This window comes from Mixophyes fleayi, chromosome 6 (assembly GCF_038048845.1).
Source record: "Mixophyes fleayi isolate aMixFle1 chromosome 6, aMixFle1.hap1, whole genome shotgun sequence".
In the NCBI taxonomy this organism is placed as follows: domain Eukaryota; kingdom Metazoa; phylum Chordata; class Amphibia; order Anura; family Limnodynastidae; genus Mixophyes; species Mixophyes fleayi.
Genome location: NC_134407.1, coordinates 58,702,381 through 58,729,511, shown reverse-complemented (window position 1 = coordinate 58,729,511; position 27,131 = coordinate 58,702,381). Strand labels below are relative to the sequence as shown.

Sequence of the window (27,131 nt, the reverse complement as noted above, 5' to 3'; positions counted from 1 at the left end):
TGAGGACACATTAATCCAAAATAGATAATCCAATTGCACAGACTAGACCAGCTCTCCGCTTGCAGATCAACCAAACCTTCAACATCCCAATTGCAGATTTCTCCACACGTCACACACGGCCTAACCTTTGACATCGCTCTGTACTATAATATATGCCAATCCCCGATCCTTGTGACTGATTGGTTCTCAGTTACGATAGCCACGCCCATACCACAGCTTACACCATCCCTTCTGAGCACTGCCAGCGACTGCACCGTATTCACTGGTTCCGCCTTTTAAAGCAATTCTCCAGCATATTGGTGGAGACGTCTGTCTTTCATCTTTTAGTCGCCTGTGATTGGTGCAGGGCTGTGGTCTCCAGGTGTCGCGCTAGGCTGCGTTACCACGTCAGTGAAGTTTACAGGGAAGACTTCCACCGGCTTGTGGCCGGGCCTGTGTTGTGGCCGTGTTCAGTCTTCCCATATCTGTCTGTTGTGTGCGACTGTACCCGGCGCTCGGTGCCAATTCACTGTCCTGGGGAACCTGTGGTGGTCTCTTGAATCCCGGTCACCGTAGCTGGATGTGAAGCCAACGTCATCGCATAGGCCGCCATTTTGGTTCCAGGGTCATTCCCACTGACAGGTAATAATTGGGACGCTGGTTACCCTCACAGAGGGGACCTAGGCACAGCGGCAGAGGGTCTTCTCTTCCAGTGGCCGGCTGTAAAGCCATTACAGTGCATTCCTATTTCGTATCAATAGTAATAGAGGCAATTGCCCTGATACTATAATATTGGTAACTTGGAAGGTAGTAGCAGAAGAATGTAAATATACATTAGTAAAGGAATACATTTACCTGTATCATTTTTAGGTAAGGCCAGTAAAGTGTAATGCTTTTGTCCATACAGAATCAGTGATGATAAAGTCATATGTGACAGACTGCCTTCATCATGCAGTCACAACACTAGCTGTATATACCCCCTATATCAGGGCATCATCAGTTTACCTTCAGCTATTTTCAAAATCACTTGCAGTGGGAGCTGGTATTAGTCATGAAACCAATGCTAAAGGGCCTTGACTGCCTGTCCAGTATCTACATATATAGTTTTGTAGTTGGTTAAAGTACCAGTTTTATTGTGGCTTGAAGACCGCAAACATACTTTAGTGGTATACTATGAATTTTGAAGCAATCATGACTGTTGAAATGAACAAGCCCATTGATTACATTTGTCATAAAAAGCTATGTAACCTGAACACATTTCTCATGCTGTTGTCAAGAACATATAGCTATGGTGATGTCCATTAATTTTTACTACTAGTGTGTGCACATGTATATGTGTACCCCCTACTGTCTATTCTAAGGCTATTATAAATCAGTCTTCACCACATTCTGTGATGTTGGACTAATTTGCTGCTTTTATCCACATGATTGTCTGATAATGTATCCACTTTTGTAAACTATTGCTATTAGAAGTCACCAAGGAGGAGTTCTATGACCATAAAAAGGCAACCGTTTATGAAAATCCTTCTAATCCTGACTTGTATTATCCATAATAATTTACAGCTGGTTGTATGTTATTCTTTATAATACGCAAGTTTTCCTAATGAACACCGAAACGTATCTTTAAAACTGTGGTGCTTAAAATCAGCGATTCATAACTTTTTTTCATTCTATACAGATATTATTTACAGGAGTGTATGCTTACATCTGCTTTACTTGTACAGAGATGGTGTTAAAGTATGTACAGGGGTCTAATTGGGACGCTGTTTTAATGGTGTACATTTTCTTTATCTGTATTTGTGTTCTGCTGGTACAGGGTGCACATTTACAGCATATGTTTTAATACGTGTTCGTCTAGTTTTCGTCTGTCGAGTATTCATGTATAGTAGGCAAGGTTGTATGTGGATTATACATATGTGGAAACTTAAATGATCTTGGGAATCTTGTGTGCTGCCTTGATGCCCAGTTTAGAGAGAGCTTAAAAGGAGGTCTACTTTGTAACTCACCAGATTTATTGGTAGTATGAGTGATATGAATATGTAAATACTATGCTTTTTTCCTATGGGTGAGTATGTCGAGAGGTTTAGTTTGTTGTTTAATAACACATACACCCCATACACAAGCTCTCAACGCCAGCATGTTTAAACTATTAAGTATCTATGTATATTTGCTGTATTTTGTTGTGTCGTTTTATCTATCTATTTTGTACACCTGCTCAAATATCCTTTCATCCAATCGTGTAGCAGCGACTCAATGCATATAAGCATGCTGACATGGTCAAGAGGTTCAGTTGTTCAGACCAAACTCTATAATGTGGAAGAAATGTAATCTAAGTGACTTTGACCATGGAATGATTGTTGGGGCCAGACAGGGTGGATTGAGTATCTCAGAAACTGCTGATTTCCATTGTGGATTTTCATGCACAATCGTCTGGAGTTTACAGAGTATGGAGCGAAAAAAAAAACAAACATCCAGCGAGTGGCAGTTCTGTGGGCGAAAAACGCCTTATTAATGAGCGAGATCAGAGGAGAATGATTGGACTGGTTCCAGCTGACAGGCAGGTGACCATAACTCAGATAACCATGTGTTACAACGGTGGTATGCAGAAGCGCTTCTCTGAAAACACAGCATGTCGAATCTTGAAGTGGATGGGCTACAGCAGCAAAAGACTACATCGGGCTCCCTTCCTGTCGGCTAAAAATAGGAAACTGAGGCTACGGTGGGCACAGGATCGCCAATACTAGACAGTTGAATATTTGGAAAAATGGCACCTAGGCTGTCTAATTTCTATTTCTGGTTCGGTTGGTAGGATCAGAATTTGATGTAAGAACACACCTATGCATTATGCCTTGTTTGAACGGTGCTGAGTGGTGTATTGGCATGGGGAATGTGTTTTTTGTTGTTTTTTTGGGGGGGAAGGGGAGGGCACACATTGGTCTCCTTAATACCAATTGAGCATAATTTAAATGCCATGGCCAACCTGAGTATTTGTGCTAATCATGTTCATTCTTTTATGGCCACAGCCTACCAATCTTTAAAGGCTACTTCCATCTGGGTAAAATGCCATGTCACAAAGTACACATTATCTCAAGTTGATTCCATGAACATGACAATGAATTCAGTGTGCTCCAATGACCTCCAGTCACCTAATCTGGTCCAATAGAGCACTTTTCTTATATGGTGGAACAGGGGTTTCACAGTATGAATGTGTAACTGACAAATCTGCAGCAAGTGTGTGATGTTATGATGTCAACATGGATCAGGAATGTTTCCACACCACAAAGAATTCAGGCTGCTCTGTCAGTACTAGAAAGGTGTACCTAATAAAAGGGACACTGTTTGTATATGTGTACATAATAACAGGTGGAATGACTTCAGGGTACCACCAATGGGAGGAGCTGCTGGTATACTCCTGCTTCATCTGTTATCCTGCTGTGGATCAGTGACATTGTGGTGTTTTGTCACTTAGGACTTCTTCAGTATATTGAATCAAGGTGTGTGTTTTGCTTTTTTTTTTTTTGAATATCGTATCTCATTGGCTAGGATTTATAGGTTGATATTTATTGATTTTGACCATTAAAAATGTAGGAAAAAAATAAATCCATTGTAACTTGTTGTGGACCAACCTACATCTAGACCAGGGATGGGCAACCCCTGGCACGCCCACCTCTTCTGTCCGGCAGCTGCCTCGCTAAAGCAACTGATGGTGGCTGAAATGGTGCTTCTGCGCATGCGCAGCATCTCCGTTTCGGCCATTATCGGCTGCTTTAGTGAAGCAGATCCCAGATTTCGTTATGGAACGGGGGAAGGGTGCTAAGTCCAAAGGAAAGTATGAGGAATACTATAGACTGGGGGCACAACTATGCGGTATAATATAAACTAGGGACAGAGGCATACTATGAATTGGGGCACTATTGTGTGGCATAACATGAACAGTTATTTGTTGGTCCCATTACTTTTAATATTATGATATCGGCATCATAAAGCAAGACATAACACACATATATATCTCTATCTCTATCTCTATCTCTATCTCTATCTCTATCTCTATCTCTATCTCTATCTCTATCTCTATCTCTATCTCTATCTCTATCTCTATCTCTATCTCTATACATACATACATACATACATACATACATACATACATACATACATACATACATACATACATACATACATACATACATACATACGCACGTGCACCTGGGCTTCACTAGATTTTAGCCAGCACACTGATGGAAAAAGGTTGCCAACCCCTGATCTAGTCAGGAATGCGGGTGACCTATTTGGATGTACCTGCTCAGTAGCAACATGTCCCTGGAAGGCATTTTAAAATTTTGGCAATTATGTATCAGAAGCTACAGACAATGTATTGTACCAGACGTTTGAACGGGGTATTGTTATCTTTAATAGTTTCTGACCGTATTTTTTCATAAGGAAAAAATGTTGCCCATTCATGAAAGCAAGCATCAAGTAAATAATTTGTGTATTTATTTATATGTTGTATGTTCTATTTTGACAATATATAAACAGATTTGTAGATATTGTTTGATTTCTTTGGTAATCATTATGTAGATGTGTTGCTTTAGAGCAGGGTGCAAATATTCTGTGATTAACACATTTATAGTCTGGAAATTCCAGTGCCTAGGAGCAGACTGTAACTCAATATTGCTGCTAGTGCAAAATCATTGAAGTCATTCATTTTCTTAGCAACTTTACTTATGGTGCTTTGAAATAAATAAGAAACACAAAATGGTAAAGCATGCAATCTTTCACTTCTTGTACTCCTCAAATCGTTGCCCACCTCCATTCCAGGGATTTGGTTATTCTCTTATGAGCGTGCGGGGAGACACCATATGCCTGCGTTTGGAGGGGAAGAAACGGAGAGCAGCAGAGGACACAAAGCAGGATCTTGCACAGCTCATCCTCCATGTCAAATGTGCACCCATATTATTGGGCAAAGCTAACCATTTTTTGTCACCCCCTCCTCTTCGACTTTCATTATTTGCCCCGTGCACAGTGCTTTATATTGCGAGTCAGGAAAATCTAAAATCCTACAGCCCAAAGCCTATATTGGTAAACAAGTCTGGACAAGAAGGTAAAATAATGTACATCTGCAGGAACAGGCTTGTTGTACCCAAACTGAAAGATTGGGGACCACAGTACATGTCTTTGCATGGTAGTTTGTTAGAACAAGGTTTGTCTTGAAGGCAGTGGTGGTCTATAAATCGTTACAAGTGCGTGAGAGATTTGTACATTAATATTTATCCATACTCCTTGTAGCACCCCCCAAACGACAGTCTTGATAGTTCTACTAATCCCGGTGTTTCTTCCTATGTGCTGACTAAACAATTCTTTGCAATCTCCTCCTCTCTACAAGGTTTTTTATGCTTTATTACAGTGTTGCTATATGTGACAACATGCTATATTGCTGGACATCGCATTATATGGTTAGTTTTCTATCTTTATGAGATTATAATACCTTAAATGCGAGGTCATTTATATTCACCTATGTACTGCTGCAGAGCTTTCACACATTTCATGTGTGTCCATGTCCTCCTTTGCTCCTGATTGACATGGTGAATGGAAGCTAATAATGTTTTTCCTTTTTCATAAATTAAAACTTGGCTATGTTTGATTTGCATTGCAAAATAGTTAGAGCATTACCGGTTTTTGTTTTTCTCGTCATGACCTCCAGACTTACAGTATGACTTGACTTAGAGGATGTCTGCGGAAGTTCTAAATGGCCTCTGAACCGTTCTTTGTAGGGTAATCTTCCAGTGGATTTTTTTATTCTTTAATGGACATAATTGACAAAGTTGACAGCATGTTACTGTGGGCAGTATTGGTATATTATTGTTTTGACTCTTTATATTGATGGTTATTTGCTAATAATAACTAAATGCACTTTTTATTAAAAATACTGCAAATTCTATAGTAGTAATTGGTGTTTATTGTCTTTGTTTGAAAGCTGTAAAAATAATTATGCTGTTTAATTTGTATTGTAACCTAGGGATTAGCAGAGGGTAAAATACACTTGCCTCTCTGATGTTCTATACAGGTGCTACATATAATATGTTACATTAATGCTAGCAGAGCAATTTATTATCAATCACCTTTTTACATTAGCATTTCCTACAATAGATAAAACATTAGCGCAATGCATTTATTTCAGCATTTTTGTTTACTTTCAACATATTGAGTACAGTTTGCTTGTAGGGAGGGCTGTTTGTAGAATGGATATAAAGTATTTATTTTTTTACTTGAAAATGTATTTATACAGTGTTATTGCTTGGAGATGAAGTGTTTTATCTTTTAAGACCTTTTATTTATAGAATTTTCAAAACGTTGTGGAAACAGTGTATAAAACATGCATACATAATACAAGGAGCAGATAGTCTGGGACATGGACCAGCAGTAGAGGCAATGGCAAGAAAAAGTTCAATACAAGACATTCCAGTGTCACAGAAAAGCAAGTAAAAATATGAGATGGAGATTTAGAAAAATACAGGAGATCTTGGGGTGGGTGGGGATGGAAGTGAAAAGGCATGGTGAGTGTTCAGTAGTGTTTTTTTTTTTTTTGTTTTTTTTGAGTTCCACTTCCTTGGAACAGCATCTTCTGTTGTGCTGTACAAAATAAACTGTGGACCCGCTGAGCCCCTCTATATTCGCAACTGCGCATGGGTTTAAGGACAGTATAGCTGTGTTTGACTAGCAGAAGTCTGGACAGGCGGAGGAAAGATGCTAGTTAGAGGGAAGGTGTTCTTAGCAAAGTAGTGACTAAGTGCATCAGAGTCCCTAGTTTTGTGGAGCAGCGCAGAAACAGGATTTCATCCTGTGTAGAGTGATAGTAATGAAATGACATAAAGGTGTGTAGAGTGCCTGTTTAGTGGGTGGTGTACAGGGAAGCACAGTCATTTCCGCTCTGCAAAGAAACTTCAATTTTGTTGCAGCTCAGAGTTGAGTCTTTGGGTCTCTTACTTTTATACTTCTTACTGGGACCCATTTTGCTCCTTCTTTTTGCACTGCATTTCTGGGCGCTGTGTCCTAAATCTTCACACACACAAATTTGTCACATGTAGTAAAGGCAGCTCCAATATTTCCCCTCCATTATTCATTTTATAAGGCTAAATCCAGCAATATTTTAGCAGAAAAAGGACAATGTTTATTGATGAAATGGTAGAACTGTAGTGGTCAGAGGTTGGACTTTGATATGATGGTTACACTTTTGTATAGCGCCTCTAGAGATCTTCTCACCTCTCTGCACACAAAGCTGTACTTTATGTTTGCGGATGTGTCTGCAAAGAATGGATAGGAGGTGAGGCGCACTGGGCAGACCATCCATATGCACACTTGCAAAACCAAAGCATTTGTTTTCCCATGGAGTGCAATTTTTAAATCACCCTTTTGATGTTTAATGAGTTGTGATTCTCTTCATAAAGGTAATGTGTGTATTCTAGTTTGAAAATGTGTTTGGCTAGATGGCTTTCCATGTGGATGACACCTGCGGTTTCCAGCTAAAATCCACACGTTATTGGCTCTTGTTTGTTTTTTATTTGCCACAATTTTAATGGTTTTCTCGTGACTAGATAAATATTTGCATGGAATTATGGAGCATCAGGTGTAGCACTATGCTGGCAATGTCTGATTACACTAGCTTCTGGTTTTGTGTGAATCCTAGGTCTCACATTATTGCTTTCAGTCTTCATAACATATTTTTTATTTTTTGTTTTTTCTATTTTAGGGCTGTTGAAATGGTGGACAAGAATATCTATATAGTACAAGGAGAAATCGGCACCATTGTTGGCGCTATAAAACGCAATGCACGATGGAGCATGCACACGCCTTTGGTAAGGTCTACATACAGTTGTACCCTGTATTGCGTATAAAATACATTTCTTTATCATCAGCTGTTGTTCCCATACAAGACAAATATTTGATGTTGTGTTTACACTTGTTATGCTGGTGAAGATATCGGTCTATAAACTTATTGAACCTCCTCCCCCTTCAAACAATTGTCAGAACCAGGGTATTCCATACGAGAGCCCTACAGTTCCCACGAACCTCATCCCTATCGGTGGTGGTCACTTTTTCAGCGTTGACTTCCTATTGAAGTTTGGATGAATACTCTGCTTAGTGCAAATGTGATGTAGCTGATTATGCTGCTGTCCTGGCTCTGCAGAGACTGAAAGGTCACTGTTTGTGCCCATCAATACATGTATGGGCATCTGTTGTTTACTAGCATCCTTCGTATTAGTACTTGAATCAGTTGCTGAATCAGTTGCACGGGGGGGGGTTATGGACTAGTGATCGCTGCACAGCTTTTAAATGACTGTTCGGTTTCAGGCACAGGGTCAATGGTACAGTTGCCAAAGCACAGGTAAAGGTGGATGACTCTGCAGAAGCACTTTCACTTTTCTGGGGAAGTTCTTAGGGGTCGATGTCATTAGGTGGGCATTTCCTTTTTTAAGTTGACCAATTAATATACTGTTAAAAAATTAAAGGCCTCATTTGGAGTTGGGAATACATCCAACAACATGTTGCACAGCAGGGATGGGGGGGGTGGCAAATTTAAAATATGCCGACAGATTTAGATTTGGGAGTGGGCTGCTCAACTTTAAAATGCAGTTTCATAATGAAGCTGCCTTGATATGTTGCTGCATACAAGCGTAGTGTTTGCCTGCATGCAAATACAATGCATTGCAAAACTGTAAGGTGGGAATTCAGTTAGGCTGCACACCTTGCTGGCTAATACAGTACAGAAATCGCTACTCATTTTACCTCACATCTCATTGGGAGAAACTACCACACAATGCATTTTGGTTATTGAAATTCAAAATAATGAATTCCAATGTCGGGAACGTTTACATGCGTTGAGCTAGTGTTAAAATACTAGAAAGCGCATGTATTTTAATGCCAGTGTTTATGTGACCTAACGAGGAACAGATTGCCTTTTGTACTCTACTATTGCAATATGTTATATTGCCGAGTTCATTTTATTTTTTTCAAATGTGCGAGTTCACATTAAATGCTGACATGCCATTATGGTTTGTCAAAAACGCTACCAATTTTTCATCTGGTATGTGAAGGAAATGCATTGGCAATTCAGGCATGTGATGGTGGGTTTGAGCAGGAGTGAGCTCACTTATGCAAGTTATGCATCTAGGATCATTGATGTTTAAGTCATCATGTGCGGCAGACCAGTGCCCAGTGTGCCCTAACTGTACCGCATGTAAATTGTTAGTGTAATTAGGGGCTGATGCAAATTGGAACATATGCATGAAATCGTGCATGCCTAGAAATGGATGCACGTATATAATCCTAGGCAGTGAATCTAGCATTTTCGCTGTGCTTGGAGAGGTGAGTTAGTGGAGGGAATGGGTGTGCAAGCGCAGGCCTCATGCAGACCTGCAGAAACTCTCATATAAGCCTGTTACAGGGCAGGTGTAAGTACACACTGATTATCGTAACCCAGGCACATATGCTACTGATGCAGAGGAGAAACGCATCTCAAGATGCGCACATCTCTGCATATGGCCGCAAATATGCTCCTGTTCTGTGTTTGTTTCGTTTCTTTAAGAGTAAGTTACTCCTGTTGTGTGTTGGCCCCATGATGTCTATTTTTAGCCAGATTTCTAAACTCAAAATAGCACTAACTGTAAATATAAATTATAAAGCTTTTTAACTTGCATTTTCCATTTTGCCTCTTAGGATGAGGAGCAGGACCCCTTGCTGCACAGCTTTAGCCAGCTTAAGGATGTATTGAATAATATAAAAGGTGAGTAATTTCCCTGCTTTTTCTAACTATTCAGTCACCCATTCAAAGATGCTCTTTAGTCACTGTATCAAGCAAGCTTGAGCATAATGCTCTTTATTATCTATGCTCTACATAGAGCCATACACGGACATTGAATGATTATTATACATTGAGAAGTGATCCATTATCATCGGCGGATTATCGATTGTGGCAATTATCGGCACCATCTTTTTTTGGGGAATTCGTTCAACAAGTATTTTTATATATCCACACTTTGACCACAGTACAAGCTACATTGAAGACAGCTGTCATATAATCTTATTTAGTAGCACTGTGGTTTTCTAATAGTACTCATGAGCTACGTCTTTTAACATTATTTTTATATTGTTACTACGTCACTGTGCACGGTGATGTAGTTTATGCTTACCCTTTTTTCCCCCTTAACATGTTTAACGTAAGCATTAGCAGGTATTTTTACACTTGTATATGATTGTAACACAATAAATTTTATTTATATGTGACAATTCGTGATTCTACTCTATTCAAACAATCTATATATTTAGATAGTTAGACCATTAGCGCTGCAGACGTTCTCTCTGGTTTACTGTATCTTACATATGTTGTGTTTATACGTGTGACATGATTATGTATTATGAGTCTAAAACTATTTAAAAAAAATAAATAAAAAAATTCATCCCCCCCAGCAGTAGCTGGACGCTTTGTAAAGTATTACATGCTAGTGCCTGAAAAGGGCAGGGGAGGGGCGGTGGCACATGTTTGGAGAGTGCCATCGCATTCCACTCACACAAAAAGTATTAGGCAATACATCTCACACCAAAAAAACCAAATCTTTCGTTACAAGTAATATCTTACCGACTTATCTCTATTTGTAAGCACTTCAAAAGGGGACTCTGGTGTACTTACATTGGTTTGTGTGACTTGCTGAAGCATGTGATCCTTACTGTATTGTTATGATTGCATAAATAATTGTTACAAAAAGTAGCTTTTTGCTGCTGTCCGCTTACTTTTACGTAATGTTGTTTTTTTTTTTGTTTTACAGTTAGCTCAGTGTCATGTGATTGCCATGTCAACCATAGTTGTCGTCATTATTGTTTATTTGTAGGGTACTACAAATGCCGTATTATGTGTTGTGTGGTCTTGATGGCTAGCCTTTTCCTCTGTTCCTAGAGGCTAAAGCAGATTTCTGTGAGCAGGTGGACATAGAAAGGTCAGAGTATTCCTCATGGCTCATCTGCACCTGCTGTACTGTAGTGTGGAAACAGGACCTGATCTGGCAATGAGCTGGTGGTGTTGCTGTGTAAATTGTTTTGTTTTTACTTCACTCTATGCAAACACGGCTGCAGATGCCACTGGGGCACATACAACCCTCACATTCACTGCTCTTTTTCACCACTGTGTGTATGTACTGTGTGTAGGTGATGTTTATACTTTAAAAATGCTATTGGCAAATAGTCACATGATTGTGGATATAGTGTTTGGTAGTAAAGAATCATATATTAGTGAATCCCAGCACTGTGTGGGCAGAGCGTAACGGAGTTAGCTTGCTAGAAGAGCCTGTGTTACTGATGACCCTATATGAGCATGATGAGTACACAGGTATGTTTCCATAGATTAAGGGCGAGCAATTGGTACATTTCTGTGATGCCTCTTGTAGATTTTTGGCATGTAAGAGCTTAATCAAAGCTGCAATAATTAGTCATTTTGACTACCACAGGGACCAGTGTTTATTCTTAAATGTACATTCTATCTCTCCTTATGATCATTATGGCAACCGGTTATTGTAATTAAAGGTTTTTTTTTTTCTTTCTTTACCATTTGCTTCTTCACATTTTTCTTTCATAGTAATCTTTTCCCAAAAGATCACATTTTAATCTATGATGAATGCAGTTTCAATGTTCTGATTATCTCTATTCAGTAGCACCCGCTCCAAGCTAGAATGGTGAATATTTGATCAGGTGTAACAGGAACAACCACAGTCAAACTGTGCCCTTTAGAATTGTCAATATTATCCTTCTTTCTGTTTCTTATCCTTTGGGCTTTTAGGGTTTTTATAATTTTGGGATTCTCTTCAGCATCTGTAATACATTTTGTTCATTATTTAACCAAAAGCTGCATAATCAGTACACAGAAGCAATGTAAATGTTAGGTGTTGTTCCAAAGGATTACTTGCCTGTTCTCCGATGTGCTCCCAGTCTTGTTAACTCTTTATTATAGTCTGCATTTTGCCATGGCTATTCTTCGTCGGTTTTCCTTTTTTTTTTTTTTTTTTTTCATGAATTTATGGTTTTTAAACATAGATCCTGGCATGCATGCTGTGTTTCAGTATTCTTTTTAAAAAGATTATCAACATATATTCAAGATAATTTTATTTTCCAATTAGCATTGCAGTAGGTTAAAGTTGCATGGAACAGTCTCCCCTCCTCTCTATATGACTGCATAAAGGTGTCACATTATGCTTTTACATCAGTGTTTCTCAAACTGAGGCTCAAGGTCCCGACAAGGGATTTCAAGGTTTCCGTGAGATGAAATTGTGTAATGGTGAGATGTGTATTGGCGGTCCTAAATGTGTGTGTACTAATTAATATTCTTGCAGTAACATTAAACACTAACCATTCCAACACTGATGGACCATGGACGATCCACCGCTGCTTCACTCCAGAAAGTTCTTGGTACTACCTCCAATTACTCGTCGCCACATACCATACAGAAGGTTCTACACCTCACATTAAGCTTTAAGCTTCGATTTCCTCACCTTTCAACAGAAGCAGATGACAATGTCGCCTCACAATTGATAGAAAAGACAAATTAATGCTATTCTCTTTCATACCTACTCTTCGTCTTAATAATTATATATATATATATATATATAATTATATTATATTATATAAAATTATATTTGATTATTTTTTAGTGAAGATACCAGAAACTTTTTAGCCCAGGTTTGGAGGAGAATTGGTTTTGGACAGGTAGAATGTTCTCAGTGTGTCCTGTAGCTGTTGAGTTCTGAGTCCTGGAACAGATTGTCATTCACACTCTGATAGCTCCGATAAAGAAGCACACCCCAATAATCAAAGCATGAACCATATGTTTAGTTAAGTAGAAACATTCACTTAATTTAGTTATGTTATATATGCCAAAATTAAGTGAGTTTAACCACTTCACCAACTGAATGTGCTCTTCTGTGATCGGTTCATTTGGTGACATCCCTTTACACTGAGAGCCACAAACACACACATCACACATGCATATAACCATGTTAAATGCCAGAAGCGTTAGCTAGCAGGACCCTCTCTGACTCGTGTGCCGGTTTTGTATATGTCATTTTGGTTTTCCTATTTATGCAACACAATGAAATGTGTTTTCCACTCGATAAGTAACAACACAAAAGAAGTGCGAAGCGTACATCCAAATGTATAGAGAACAAAAATCCTACCTCGTTTGTACGTTACACACGCCCAGTCTTTAAGTCCTTCTTGTGGTGAAGGGTGACGTCTTGGCATTCTGAATTCCTGTATCTTGGCAAACTGTGTTATGGTAAACGACATAGTTGCCTTTCAGCACTAAAAAGAAAGACAGCTGTTTTCTGACTAGCTGGTGGGAGTAGAAACAGATCCTCCGTCACTTGAGATGGATGACATGAAGTATGAAGAGTAGGTGAGTTCTGAAATGTATTTCAGGTTTAAGAAATAAGTGATCATCCTTTTAGTATAAAGATAACAAAGACTTGGTATTCTAAATGTCCTGAATCATCAAATTGTTTTAACAGCCGCTAATGGAAATAAACATTACTTAAATGTATGTCTTTTTAGATTTGCTTTATCTTTCTAAGGGGCAGATACCAAAATATAGAATTTTGTCTCTTTGGCCATGTTTACAGACTGAGGGCTAGATTTACTAAGCTGCGGATTTGAAAAAGTGGGGATGTTGCCTATAGCAACCAATCAGATTCTAGCTTTCATTTATTTAGTGCTTTCTACAAAATGACAGCTAGAATCTATAGGCAACATCCCCACTTTTTCAAACCCGCAGCTTAGTAAATCTAGCTCTGAGTGTTCACAGAAAACAAAGGCTGCTGATACATGTAGTCTGTATACACACTAGGTCCAGTCCATGTGAATGTTTTATCAGCTGGTTTCTAGAAATACATAGCAAGAGTAATGGACATTGGCTATCATTTACAGAGTACTTATTTTCTCTCTTACTTTATTTACAGGAGTTGGAGCTGCTATGTTACAAGTAGAAGGTAGACCTGTCCTGATATTCCAATATAATTAAGCCTCTAGTGGTCAGCTTTTTTAATGGAAAAATAATAGGATGTTAGTTCTTTACAAACTAAACTTGTTGCTGTAGTCTGGTTTCGTATCCAGCACATGACAAGAATGCATGTCGTGCTAATTTTATAAAGTTCTCAAGTGACAAGTTGTCCGTGTCCTTTCCTTTGCCACACTTTGACCTGATAGCAGTTGTATTTTTTTCTTATAATACATTTCTGGAGGACTGTGATGCTTTAATCGGTGCCACACTATTTGTATTTAGTACCTATCCAAAAGTTGCTTTGTTCTTATGCCAGTCAATATCTGTGTTCTCCCCAGCACCCGTTTCCTGGGTGCTCCACCCGGCTGTTTTTACTTGCCATCCGGCTCTTGGAGTCCTATTATAATAGAATAAACCATTGTTTCTCCTATTAGAACAAGCACTATGTGAGCACTACAGCCAGCAGTGTGTGCTAAACCTCTGACCACGAGTCTGACCAGTCCTGGCAGGTGTGTGCAATAACTTCCAACATCTTTCAGTATTATTGCAAAGTATTACAACTGCACCCACCCGGCTATGTCTTAATATCACCGCTGGCAAAGTTATCTGGGGAGAACACAGAATATGTTATTAAAATGTCTGCCCATTCCACTCTATAGTTCTGACAGCTATCAGGAGTTGTTCGCAGAGGAGCTGAAAATATGCCCAGTCTATTTGAATGTTTTTTTATGAAGTATTTACCTGGCTTTGTGTTAGAAACTTTACTTGGGCGAGGCAGCAACTACCCCTTACAAGTGGAATAATTTCACTTTTACAGGAGAAATAAGTACAGGATAATTACTATATTTAAGCAAATAAAGGAACTACTTTACATTATTATATATAACAATGGCTGTGTACTACTGAGATGAAAGCTATACATAAAATAACTTGTAAATGTCTACCATGCTCTTCCAGTCCTCTGCAGCCGATTGCCATGTTGTAAGGGAAGGTGCTTCTCTAACTGAGCAGACAGAAAGTGATTGACTACTTTGCATCATGTGGCTTGCTAGATTCATGCAGGGGGACAGGACACCTCAGTAGCTGCTTTTCTAATTGTATGGAATTCCATTAGGACATTGCCCTAAAGAAGTGCTGGTAATTTAGCAGTTTCTTATGGAGCGGAGGTGTAACACTGTACATTTTAACAGAGCTGCAGAGGAATCTCTGGTTAATGCAGAACAATGTATTTTTCCTTCATGCTTAAAATCCGAAGATGTTCTGCTTGGATTGTAATAGTTCTTTAACTTTGCTGATATTCAGGCAGTGTCCATTCCAGTCTGTATTAATAATAATAATAATAATAATAATAATATCATTTATTTGTTAGTGGCCACAAGATTTCCGCAGCGCTGTACACAGAGCAAACAGTAGACTATACAGGGTGAGACAGTACAGAACAATAAACAAAAATACCAATGCTTCAGAAACTCCAGGCAGGTTAATGTACTAGAGGCGGAGTAGAAGAACAGGTGTGGAGACGAGGGAAGAAGGCCCTGCTCATACGAGCTTACATCCTAAGGGTGGGTGAAACTAAACAGACACAATGGGAGGAAGTAGAAGTATGGGGAGGAGAGAGGGTAGAACGTTAGGAGAAGATGCGGGGTTAGGTAGAAGGTTGGTAGGCTTTGAGGAACAGGTGAGTTTTGAGTGCTCGCTTGAAGGAGCACAGATTGGGAGAGAGGAGGATGGAGCGAGGGAGGTCGTTCCAGTGAAGGGGGGCAGCACGGGAGAAGTCCTGGGGTGGGAAGTGGTTATTACAGTGGAGGAGAGGTGGCGGTCATTGGCGGAGCGGGCAGGAGTGTGAATGGAGAGGAGGTTAGAGATGTAGGGGGCAGTAGACTGGGAAAGAGCCTTGTAAGTGGTGGTAAGGAGTTAGAAAAGGATTCTGTAGGGGAAAGGGAGCCAGTGTAAGGCAAGGCAGAGAGGGGAGGCAGAGGAGGAGCGGCGTGAAAGGAAGATGAGTCTTGCAGCCGCATTGAGTACAGAGCGGAGGGGTGCGAGGTGGGGGAGGTGGGAGTGTATTGCAAGTTAAGGTAATGTGCACACAAGTAGTTTTACTGAACGTAAATCTTGTTTGAGATATGAAGTCAAAATTTTACAGATTTTATAGATATGATTGTATAAGTTGGATCTGTTTTTTATTAATTGAATGGTTGTGTTTATGCTGCAACTGTACAATAGTGCACAGTAGTACTCCTGTTCTACCAGCATAAACTTAGATTTTTTTTTTAGGGCAAAATGTTTTTTTTTAATTTAGGTGCAATCTGATTAATCTGTGATTGATTGCATCTCATGCAAAAACATTCAGTATAATCGCATATTAAGAAGTTTAATGAAATCTACATTTAAAAACTTGTATATGTAGCTTTAGATATAGATCCCACCACTTTCTTTCTTTACAAGTTCTAACCAGATTTCTGCAAATGTTTAGTAGCAACTAATAAACAGATGTGATATAGCTTTATGGTGTTTTTGTTTTCCTAGTTGGAAGTTTTGATTTCTGGCCTTGCTCCTAGATGGACAAAAACATTGTGTGCCTTGAGTCTCACACCAGGCAATGCCAGTACTTTAGACAAACTGCCACATGTTTTAGTCACTGTGTACTCTTCCCTACTATTCAGTTTTAAACAACCATTCCTTTTACACATCACCAAAGCACTCCATCACTTCCTCTTAAGTTACATGTATGGGAACAGAAAAGAAATATTACTTTGTTCGGTGTAATTGCAGTTTTGACAATGCCCAGTTCCAGATGTTGACTTATGTCCATCCTCTTTACAGTTTTCATCATTATTTCTGTTTAGCACACTTTTCATTGAACTTCCTTTATGACATATACTATTACCTGTTGTTTAATATATTAACAATTATTAACTACACCGTGGACAATTTATCAACTGCTTAGGATGTTGTAGCTGCAACACATGAGTTACCTATTGCTTGTATTACTTGACGGCGGAATATACATAGATGGATACATATCCCAACGATAATGGAATATTATATATATATATATATATATATATATATATATATATATATATATATATATACCTCCAATGTCTAGAATATATATATATTTTTTAAAACCCTCATAAATCACTCTCTCCCACTACTCTGAAGATTTGCTTATGCCTTACATGACTATAGAAATAAGCCATCTGTTTCCTGCTCTTGGTAACTTTAACTTGCTAAGAAAAAATTTGTAACCTGCAAAGTGACCTTCTCTGTAAATTACTAATTGGAGACCTTTTACAAATTCAGACTGGTGTGATATACAGGTATAGGATCCATCATCCAGAGTGCTGGGAACTTGAGCTTTACCGGAAAAGATGTTATATTTTCCCTCCCATAATTTTGAGTGCTATTCTTAGTCTGCCAAAATACATTCTAAATGACCCTTGACACTCCCTTCCTCATTAAATAAATGCTTTATCCATAAATATTTAATCACTGTTGTTTATTCATATAGAAAGAACCACAGGTTCCGTAGCGCCTGACATAATCCTACAGATTTGACACATGAAACCAGTATATGTAATAAGATAAACAAGGGTACAGTTGTTCAGGATAATAAAGGTATGGATGCATTTAACAGCACATATTGCATAGTATGCAGAAAATAATCAGCTTAAGTCATGACTAGAACAAACAAGGACAAAGTATCCTATGCCTCATGTCTGCACAGAGGGCCCTGCCGTGAGAACTTGCATCCTAGGGGTAGTGTGAGATGATAGGGGACATTAAGCTTAGCGGTCCAGGAGGGTAGGAGGGGAGGTGGAGGCTAAACATTGTAAGTTGCAGCATAGCTGGTGATTGGGTAGATTAGAGGATGAGGATATATAGGTAGTATGTTAAAGGAGGGTGATAGGAGGGATGAGAGGATGATAGAGCAGTGTAGAAAGCAGTCTGTGTATTGTGGGTAGAAGTACATGGTAATACAGCTGTATAACAGACTGGAAAAATAAGATACGACTGTAGATGGAATACAATTATGGGTGTGTTTTATGAAATAATATGTACAGTTACAAGATGATGGAGCTGAATGAAGGTAGAAGTCCTGGATGGTTAGGCCTCAGATGCAGACCTTACTTGAAGAAACTATGGTACAAGAAAAGGAATTGCCGTCATCTGGGTCACAGGGGGTAGAGATTAATATCCAGTTTGTTGAAAATAATATGTTTTTATTTTAATGCACAGAAAAACTTGACACCAATTTCCATGGAAAGGATAACTTCTATTTTAGACTTTTATTAAAGAAAGAGGAACCATGTAGCTTTATGCCTTAACTATTGCAACTATTACAGATTTACTGTTCATGCAAGAATGAACTGTTGAATTCAGCTGGTTCATAAACGTGATATTTACCTTGTAATCTTTCATTAGCTTTTATTGATACAACATTCTTAGTGATTTAATATTGGGTTAAGGGTCTGGCAAGCAAAGCACTCTGCCAAGCTGAGAGTGATTAGGTGGGATATGTGTGATTTGTATACAGTCACAAAATTCTCTACTATCTGTCTTTATAGACCTGGTTTATGCTGCAGGATTGTGTAGGAACACCAGACTGAAGGAAAGCTGTATTTGGTCATTAAAGGAGATGGGCTATATACACGTAATTAGGGACAGTAGGTTAGCATTACTGCCTCGCAATGGGGTCCTTTTCTTTAAACCTATAGCAAGATGCAGTCTGCGTACAGGTTGTATCTTGTCCATGTAGGTTTCCATTTCCTTTCTCAATCCAAAAAAATAATTGTAAGTTTATTTATTTTAACTAACTTGGCGTACTCTGTAGACATTTTTGTGGCTGTGGCAGGGAAATTATTTTGATCTTCACTGGGACAGAAAATCGTGTAAATGAACGAAACATTCTATGTACTGAGAAACTGTCTCCAAGCAAGAACTGACTGTTGTGCAAGGGAGCCAGCACCAATCCATGAACCTTTGTTTTAGGAACATTGAGTACAGGACACTGCCATGTATTTAATAGTGTAAAACAAACTTTTTTTTATTTTATTTATTTTTATTATTTTTGAATGATGGTGGCCCTTTACATTTTAATAATTTTAGCAAATGTGACTGTTATCCCTTATGTGAATTTATAACTGAAAACAATAATTCAGTATTAATGTAGTTACGTTTTTGATGAATTAAAATTTGGTTGTTTGGCTGTACATGAATGCATTAACTTCAGTAATAATATTACCACTGCCCATCTATTAATATTATGCCTCCTGCTTTAATTGTCCCAGCTGAGGTGGCTGAACAAGTCTCCAGAACTTATTGGATGAGTTTCAGCCTTTTACCAGAGTGGATAATGTTAAAGATGTTTTCACACTAAAATCCTGTCGCCTAACCCGTGTAGCCCTATGACTACCATCATTGAGGCCTATTATTGTGGTCGAAAGATGATTGCGAGCACGGGCCACTGTTGGCAATCTTCTGGCCGTATTTACCAGCATGCCCAATAACGATTCTATCAATTTTTATAGGAATAATAATAATAATATTATTATTATTATTATTATTATTATTATTATTATTATTATTATTATTATTATTATTATTATTATGCGCCACAAAGTGTCCATAGTGTCGTACATAGAGCTTGGGGAAAACAAAACAAAAACAGGACATAGCCTACAGGGTATGACAATAACAGAGAACAGTAAACTATCAACCCAGTAGAGCATAGGACAAAACGGGACAAGGCATATGGGCAGTAGAAATAAAGTGCATTGAGTAATCAATCCACTAGTACAAAGGTGGCCTAAGTAGCGGACAGGATACTAAGAAGATAGAGAGTGGAAGAGGGGGAGAAGTAAAGTAAGCAAGAGAGGGGAGAAAGGAATAAAGTAAGCGTTGCTTGTGCCCTAGAGTGAGCTAATAGGATTAAAGCCAGCGAGGTGAGATCAAGGGTAGGGGCCTAGAGATGAGGAAATCGAGTAGGGTAGCTAAGGGGAAAGTAACAAAAGGAGGAGGACATGAGGATAATAGGTCCCTGCTCGCGAGAGCTAGCTCACTAGAGGGGAGGGACAGACAAACAAGAGGCAGGAAGTGGGGTGGAGGACTGGGGGATGAAGAATGAGCAGGTAGAACGATGATCAGAGGGGAAAAGAGAAGGAGTGTGAGGAGTACTAAGACTGGTGAAGATGGATCATGGCGGGGAGGGGATAGGATTATTATTGGGTATTGCGATTGGTGACCTCACACAATGTTATCATGTACATGGTGGTGTGCCACAAGTACTTTGTCGGAAGGAAAAAAAACAAAGCTGGGCTCACGCTGTGCAACATTTTGAAAGCTAGTGTCTTTTTATTCCTGTATGAAGTTGTGTGACATAGAGAAATCTAGCAGCCACATTACAAGCTTTAACAGTCGGTCTCCTTCATTTTGCCTTGTATAATGTTAAAAACAATACCCACGCAAACGTAAGAACTTACGAACTTTACACAGGAAAGGCCAGTGTTGGGAATCGAACAGTGCTATGAGACAGAAGTTGTACCCACTAAGCCACTGTGCTGTCCAATAGCAGGAGACTGTAGAAGGGCTGTGTCCATCCATGAAACCTAAGTGTTTCTAAGCTCTGTGTCCATCCATGTTTCTTTGTTCTTCTTTGCTAGAGGAGATCAGCCATTTACATGTTTTGAAAATGTTGTGCTGGATTCTACCATCCATGTGTCTTGCTCCACCTAAAAAAAGTGAAATATATTTTGGGCTCTCCTTTTAATAAAAAGCCTAATCAGATTTTAAACAGACCAGACAGACAATAGTTGCTAAATAACATACCATGAATGCCATTAAGGATTAAAGCTGTATTGGATAGTTTAGAAAATGTATATAATTCTACTACTATGTTTTTCCTAAATGTTTTGTAAATACATAGTTAAATCTTTTTTGTTTCTTTTAGTTGACGTTTTAAATTGTAATTACGTGTTTGGGTGCTTACCACACAAGGAAATATTTTGGAGATTCGTATAGAACGCCTTAAATTGCGTGAATGCCTATTACATATCGGTGATCATTTACTCCCGAGTTTAGTATGCCACAGAAAGCATTAACTCTGACGATGTGTTCTCTGAGAGCTGCACTTTTGTTGTAATTCTTCCCTCTCTGGAAGATGATTGACAGGAGCATATGCAGTGCAGCCTTTGCAGCTGGAGCTCCATCAGGGGCAAGGATGTCAGGGGTAAATATAGTAGAAGTTGCTTGATAGAGGAGTAGATAGTTTGTTCTGTGAAAGGAAGCAATGGCTTTTTTGCTCTTCTGGGGCAGCCCCTTTTTTGTTGCACAGTAGTTGTTTGTCTGATTCCTGTTTGTTTTGTTTTTGTTTTTTTGCCTTCACCGTTTTATTTTGATATAGCTTTTAGTATAGGAGAAGGGACAGCAGCGAACTCGGACTATGTAATATAGCTACAATTCCTCTTCTTTTTTTTTTTTGTTGTTGTTGTTGTTGTTGTTCTGTTATGCAGTGCTCAGCTCCCCTGTAATGTCTGTTATACATTTACCCCTCCCCAAGACGTACAGAGCTCGGACCTGTCTGCCCTCTTTCCCAAATAGATGCACCTCACAATCCCTGCCTTTGTTCTTTGCTGCCAGTTTACTTGAGATGGTGCTTCCTGGTTCTGGTTGCAGGTCTTTTTTCCAGTTTTAGCAGCCAGTACAACCAAAGACCTACCCTCTATTGTTCTTTGAATACCGATTGGTTGATGGAATTCATCAAAGATCTTTTAAGTGTACGAAACAACTGTTTGTTACTGGAGTTCATTGAACAAATGCATGCAGTGCTTCCGTTTGTTGCATTGCCTGCAATTCCTAAATTATATCCTACAGCTAATATCTCATGTCCTGGTTCCAACCTGCACTGTTTTTGCTGTGGTCCACATCAGCTGGAAGTTACCTACTGACGCAGACCAGATATGTCTGTGGAATTAATACGGTGTCACTAATTACTTCTGAATTGATTGTCTGCATTAAGGCCAAAGATTGTCTCTCTCTCCACTGCGTGTAGGTGAAAAGGTCAATTTAACACAGAAGATGTATAACCTATTGAAATAATGGATACTTTTTGTTTTCTGTTAGGATGTAAATGTTGAGTTGGTCTGGTGTTATACAGGTTACTTACTAACAAGTCTGTTGCTTCTGAAATGGTTAAACCTTCAACTTGATTGTTATGTGGGAGAAAAAAAAAGGCTTGTTGAGGGGGTCCCACTGGAGCTGTGGAATAGTAATCCTTTTTACTCTACAACCTAGTCCCAGCTGTATTATTCAGAGGGATTTATTAGACTGAGTACACACCAAGGCTGTGCAGTATGTATGGTGAGCTCAACTGAATGCAAATCCGACACTTCTAGTAGTTGCATAAGACTTCTTGGTTTTGTAGCCACTAAATCCTTGTGTTTTTTTTTGTCCTTCACCTTGTTCACCTCAATGTGTGCGCACACGGTACACACATTATAGTATACATATAGATGTGTGATATAGTGTGTTTGTGTGTGTGTGTTGCCACACAAACTGGCGTACATCCCACCCTGCATGTGTGAAAAGAGCGTAATGTATATAATGATTCCAGGGTAGCACAAAATAAAATACAAACTGTTCAGTCTCCTACCTACCTAGTACATGTCCTACACAGCTAAATGGGGTTCAGGTTTCATTTATCCAAATTTCTTTGGGATGGTTCATCTTCTAAGAAACCTGGTTGTCTGTTAGCAAATTGATATTCCCAAAGTGGAGCTAGTGAATTCTATTTAGGTCTTCTGTTAGCTTGCACCAAGAAGTCTTGTTGAGAACACAATATATCGCTATATTAAACACTTGGGCTAAAACATTACTCATCACTTCCCTCTTGAGCTTGGACAACAATCGGTTTGATTGCAGTTGTCTGAATGCATATGACGCCGTTCTGTTAGTACACCAGCTCAGAAAAGTGTACTTTTAGCACATACATCAGATTTCTGGTCAAAATATAGCATTATCTGCTGTTTGTTCACCTAAAATGTATGCATATGTAAACTAGTTCTCCATTTCATTTTCCTTTTTTTAAACCGTTTAATTTTTTTTTTTTAATTGTATCTATGTAATTATTTTTTCTTTGTTTTGTGGGGGAGGGAATTATGAAAAATTTAATTTTTTTGTTTTTAATTTTATTTCTGCATGGTGACTGACTACATGTTGAAAAAGAGTTCTTTAGATTTTCATGGTGGGGAGCAACTTCTTGCATGCCTCAGAATCCTCGATTAAAATACAATCATTGATTGCGCTTTGGAAGTAATGTTATTTTGAAATGACTGATTTTCAATTAAGGCTGATAATGTTCATTTAGTGGGTATTTGACATTAGAATAAACCTGTAATGTAATGTCCGACTCCTAAGACTGAGTGTTTGAGAAGCTCTCGGGTCTGTAGGCTGGATATCTTGTTGCATTATTCTTAAACATGTTTAAAGTATTAGACAGGGTGCTGATTTTAGCAGTCCTTCCTCTAATCCCTTTATTGCTGCTGGTCACAGGAGCAATGTAAGGGGGTTAAGTTAGACGGATGTTATGAGAATGTTACACACTTCCCCTAAGTGTCTTGAAAATAAATGGTTTGGGTTTACTCTGTGTTTTTGTGGACATCCTGTTGATTTTTCAGGGTACTCCTTTGTAAAGGACTGTTAGACCACACCAAAGTTAATAACTTAATATGACTCTCTATGTAACTTTTTTAGAATCCTATATAGAGGGAGTTACTATTCACAGCAGCAGTAAGCCACCTGTGTGAAGCAAGCTTACTCATAATTCTAAATCTCACTAAACGTGGTTTACAAATTATTTTAAATTATTCTACAATGCATATCGATCATACCTCTGTCTGTATTATTTAAATAATTTCCTCTTGTAACTTCTATCCTGAATCTCATTCGTCTCCCTTTTTGTTATTTAAAAAAAACAAAACACAAACTGTTTTAAGCTTTTTATAGGCAAAGGGGTAACATACAAGAATGCAGCAATTGTGTGATAACAGATCAAACAAATCTGTAAAATATTGTCCCAGAATGCAAACGGACAAAGAACATTGCATTACTTGTTTATGGGAAACAAATAAAGGGATGAGGAAGGTAAAGGGGAGAGATATATTCAAGGATTCAGGGAAAAAGTATTATTCTTCTGAGAAGGGATGACTGAGGTGTTGCAAAGAAGGGTATGGGAAGGGGAAAGAGGAAGAAGAAAGTCTCTGAGGGAATGAGTTTGATAGAGAAGAGCAGCCAAATGAGATTTGACAGTGGAACATCATAGCTTGTCTATGGGGTCCACATAGTACGAAAGCTTGTGGGGGTATTATGCAGAGTGGCCATGATACTCTTCATACTGTACATGGACCACGTGCTTTGTATGGTGGAGGACGGACCAACATTTTCCCACTGAGCCACTATGACATTTTGCCGCATTCAAAATATGTCTGATAAGTTTCTGCGTGGTGCATCAGGGATAGGTCTGGGTAGTAAGAGTTAGTATATCGCAGAGTCTGGCATATGGACATCTGTTATGGATTCAATGGGAGAGTGAATTTTCCTCCAATAAGGACACATTTTCGGACAGGACCACCAAATGTGCCACAGGGTTACCAACAGAGATCTGAGGCATCAGAGAACATGGCCCAAATGCAGGTGAGAACCCGGTACTTCCATAGAAAATCTTGTGATTTGTGTTTCACACCAATAGATATTGAAGACTTGGACAAGCTGCCAACTAATGTCGATCTTTGGGAGGCTGATTTATGAAGCAATAACATGTGATATACAGTGGAGGGGGGGGGGCGCTAAAGGGGGCATCCAATGGCGAACACTGTTCAGAAGGTAGCTGGAGTTTGAGGGAGTTAAAGTAGTGCCACAATTGGAGGTATTGACAAAAATATTTGATGAGGAAGAGCCAATGTTGTACCACATGTTGAAGTGGGGAAGAGGCACATAAGTGCAAGGTCCCAGGCAAAGAGAAGATCGTGTCACGTGCAATGATGAAAAACTTGGTGTTCCTGTCCTGCAGGGAATGCAGCATTATTCTACAGGGAGGAGCGGGGTCAATAAGGATTAGCTACAGTGTATCTTATAGATCCGTGTGACATGGTCCCAAATAGAAATTGAAAATTTAATGGTAGGAATTAGGTTGAAAACCTTGGAACATTGGTTAGGTGGTATAAAAAGTAGGGAATATGGAGAGTATAAGGTCTGATTTGATGTGTGGCCACACTCTAGTGTGGTTTTTAGTGCCATTAAACACATTGGGGGGTATTCAATTGTTCCTCCGGGCGCCGCCGGAACGAGCGTGTTAAAACTATTACCGTTAATACGGTAATTACTCGCTGAATTTCATCTCGCAGCTCCCTGAGCTGCGAGATGAAATTCAGCGAGTAAACTACCGTATTAACGGTTTTTAAGTGCAAGTTTACCGTATAAACGGTAATAGTTTTAACGCGCTCGTTCCGGCGGCGCCCGGAGGAACAATTGAATACCCCTAATTGAGTAAGATATGTTGCTTGATGATATTTTTGTAAATTGGGGACACCTGTGCTCCCAGTTGTCGGTTGTTTTATGAAAGATTTGCATACGGACTCCGATAGATTTGGAAATGGTCTGTTGCAAATTATTTAGTACGTGTGTTTGAATGTGGATGGGGAGCGTCTGCCAGATATACAGTAAGCTAGGGAGGACACATTTTAATAGTTGCAATCTGTCCAAACCAAGAAATGATGAGCTTAGTCTAGTGAGCTAGGACCGCTTTAAGTAATTTTTATTTGGGTATATACCTAAATACTAAAGCTTCTGGTACTGCCAGTAGAAATCCTAATTTGCTTTTAGTTAATGAGGGAAGATGGCGTGTTTAGCTCTAGATCTAGTTTCTCCGAGTTTTTGTAGACGTAAATGTTATAATTGGAAAGTTTACTATGTATGGGAATTTCAAGGAAAAAGTTGGACAGGGTAATGTGGGGATTAGATTAGTGACAGTCAGTATAACGTCGTCTGCATATAGGGCTATTTTGTGATCACGAGACCTCTTTGGAATTCCTGGAATATCTTTATTTAGCCGAATACTAGCTACTAGGGGTTTCATAATTTAAAGAAAAGAATGGGCGATAAAGGACATCCTTGGTGGAAGTGAAGACAAAGCCATTTGCTAACACGTGGCAGAAGGATTATGGTATAGGGCTGAGATCCCTCTACAGGAAGCTCCCTGGATCCCCATGCTCACAAGAGTCTGCTATATGAAATGCCATGCTACTGTATCGAAAGCCTTTTTGGCATCGGGGGCTACCTCCAGAGCAGGGAGGACTTAACGGTTTGCGCTATGTATCAGATTAAGAAGTGGTCTGAGACCTAATTGTCGGGTACAAAGACTACTTGGTCTGGATGAACCAATTGTGGTAGCACTTTCCCTTATCTATTGGCTAAAACTTTGCTAACTCTTTCAAATCTACATTTAGAACGGAGATGGGCCTACAGCTACCCGCATATGTGGGATGCAGTCCTAGCTCGGGGGATTACCACTATCGCAGCTCCGGAGGTGGCTCTGTCAAAGTTACCTCCAGCCAGCATGGAATTAAACAGAGAAACATAGGGACGAGGGAATTTGTATATATTTTGTGTAATAGAGTGCAGTAAAGCTGTTAGGGCCGGGAGCTCTACGCCGTTTGAGGGCTTTAATAGTGTGTGTAATCTGCAAGAGTGGAGGATAGATTTGAAAGTTTGGCACTCAAGATCTGACATCCTTCCTCCCCACTCCTTTTTGTGCTATAGATAAGTTAATTAGCACTCCATGTAGCGTGGCCTTGTGAGCTTCCCTGAGGATCGCCTGTGAGACATGTGGCATAGCCTTATGCACTACATAGTCTGGCAGTGCTTTTTGTGACCTCAAGAACATTTTCACGTTTAAGTAATAGCAATTCATTGAGACACCATTTGGGACGATCACAAGACATGTGGGAGAGCGTTAATATAAGTTAATTTGTTGTGTGATCAGTCCATGACATGGAAAGAATCTGAAGTCCATTAAGTGTTTGTGTGGAGGAGTGGTCTACAAAACAAGTAATCAATATGTGTA

At 39.2% G+C, this 27,131-nt stretch overlaps 1 protein-coding gene across 8 annotated transcripts in view; it reads left to right on the top strand.

Moving 5' to 3' along the window:
* The first annotated feature begins 354 nt into the window (after positions 1–354).
* GBF1 (golgi brefeldin A resistant guanine nucleotide exchange factor 1) overlaps positions 355–27,131 on the top strand; it is a 140,690-nt gene continuing 113,913 nt past the window's right edge. For 4 of the 8 annotated variants that reach the window (XM_075216634.1, XM_075216630.1, XM_075216631.1 and 1 more), the window contains exons 1-3: positions 355–621; positions 7,724–7,829; positions 9,691–9,757. In XM_075216634.1, coding sequence (XP_075072735.1) covers positions 7,734–7,829; positions 9,691–9,757 — 163 coding nt within the window. In that variant the 5' untranslated portion in view covers positions 355–621; positions 7,724–7,733. The remainder of the gene's footprint in view (positions 622–7,723; positions 7,830–9,690; positions 9,758–27,131) is intronic. The other 4 variants (XM_075216636.1, XM_075216637.1, XM_075216635.1 and 1 more) reach the window with 1 other exon arrangement.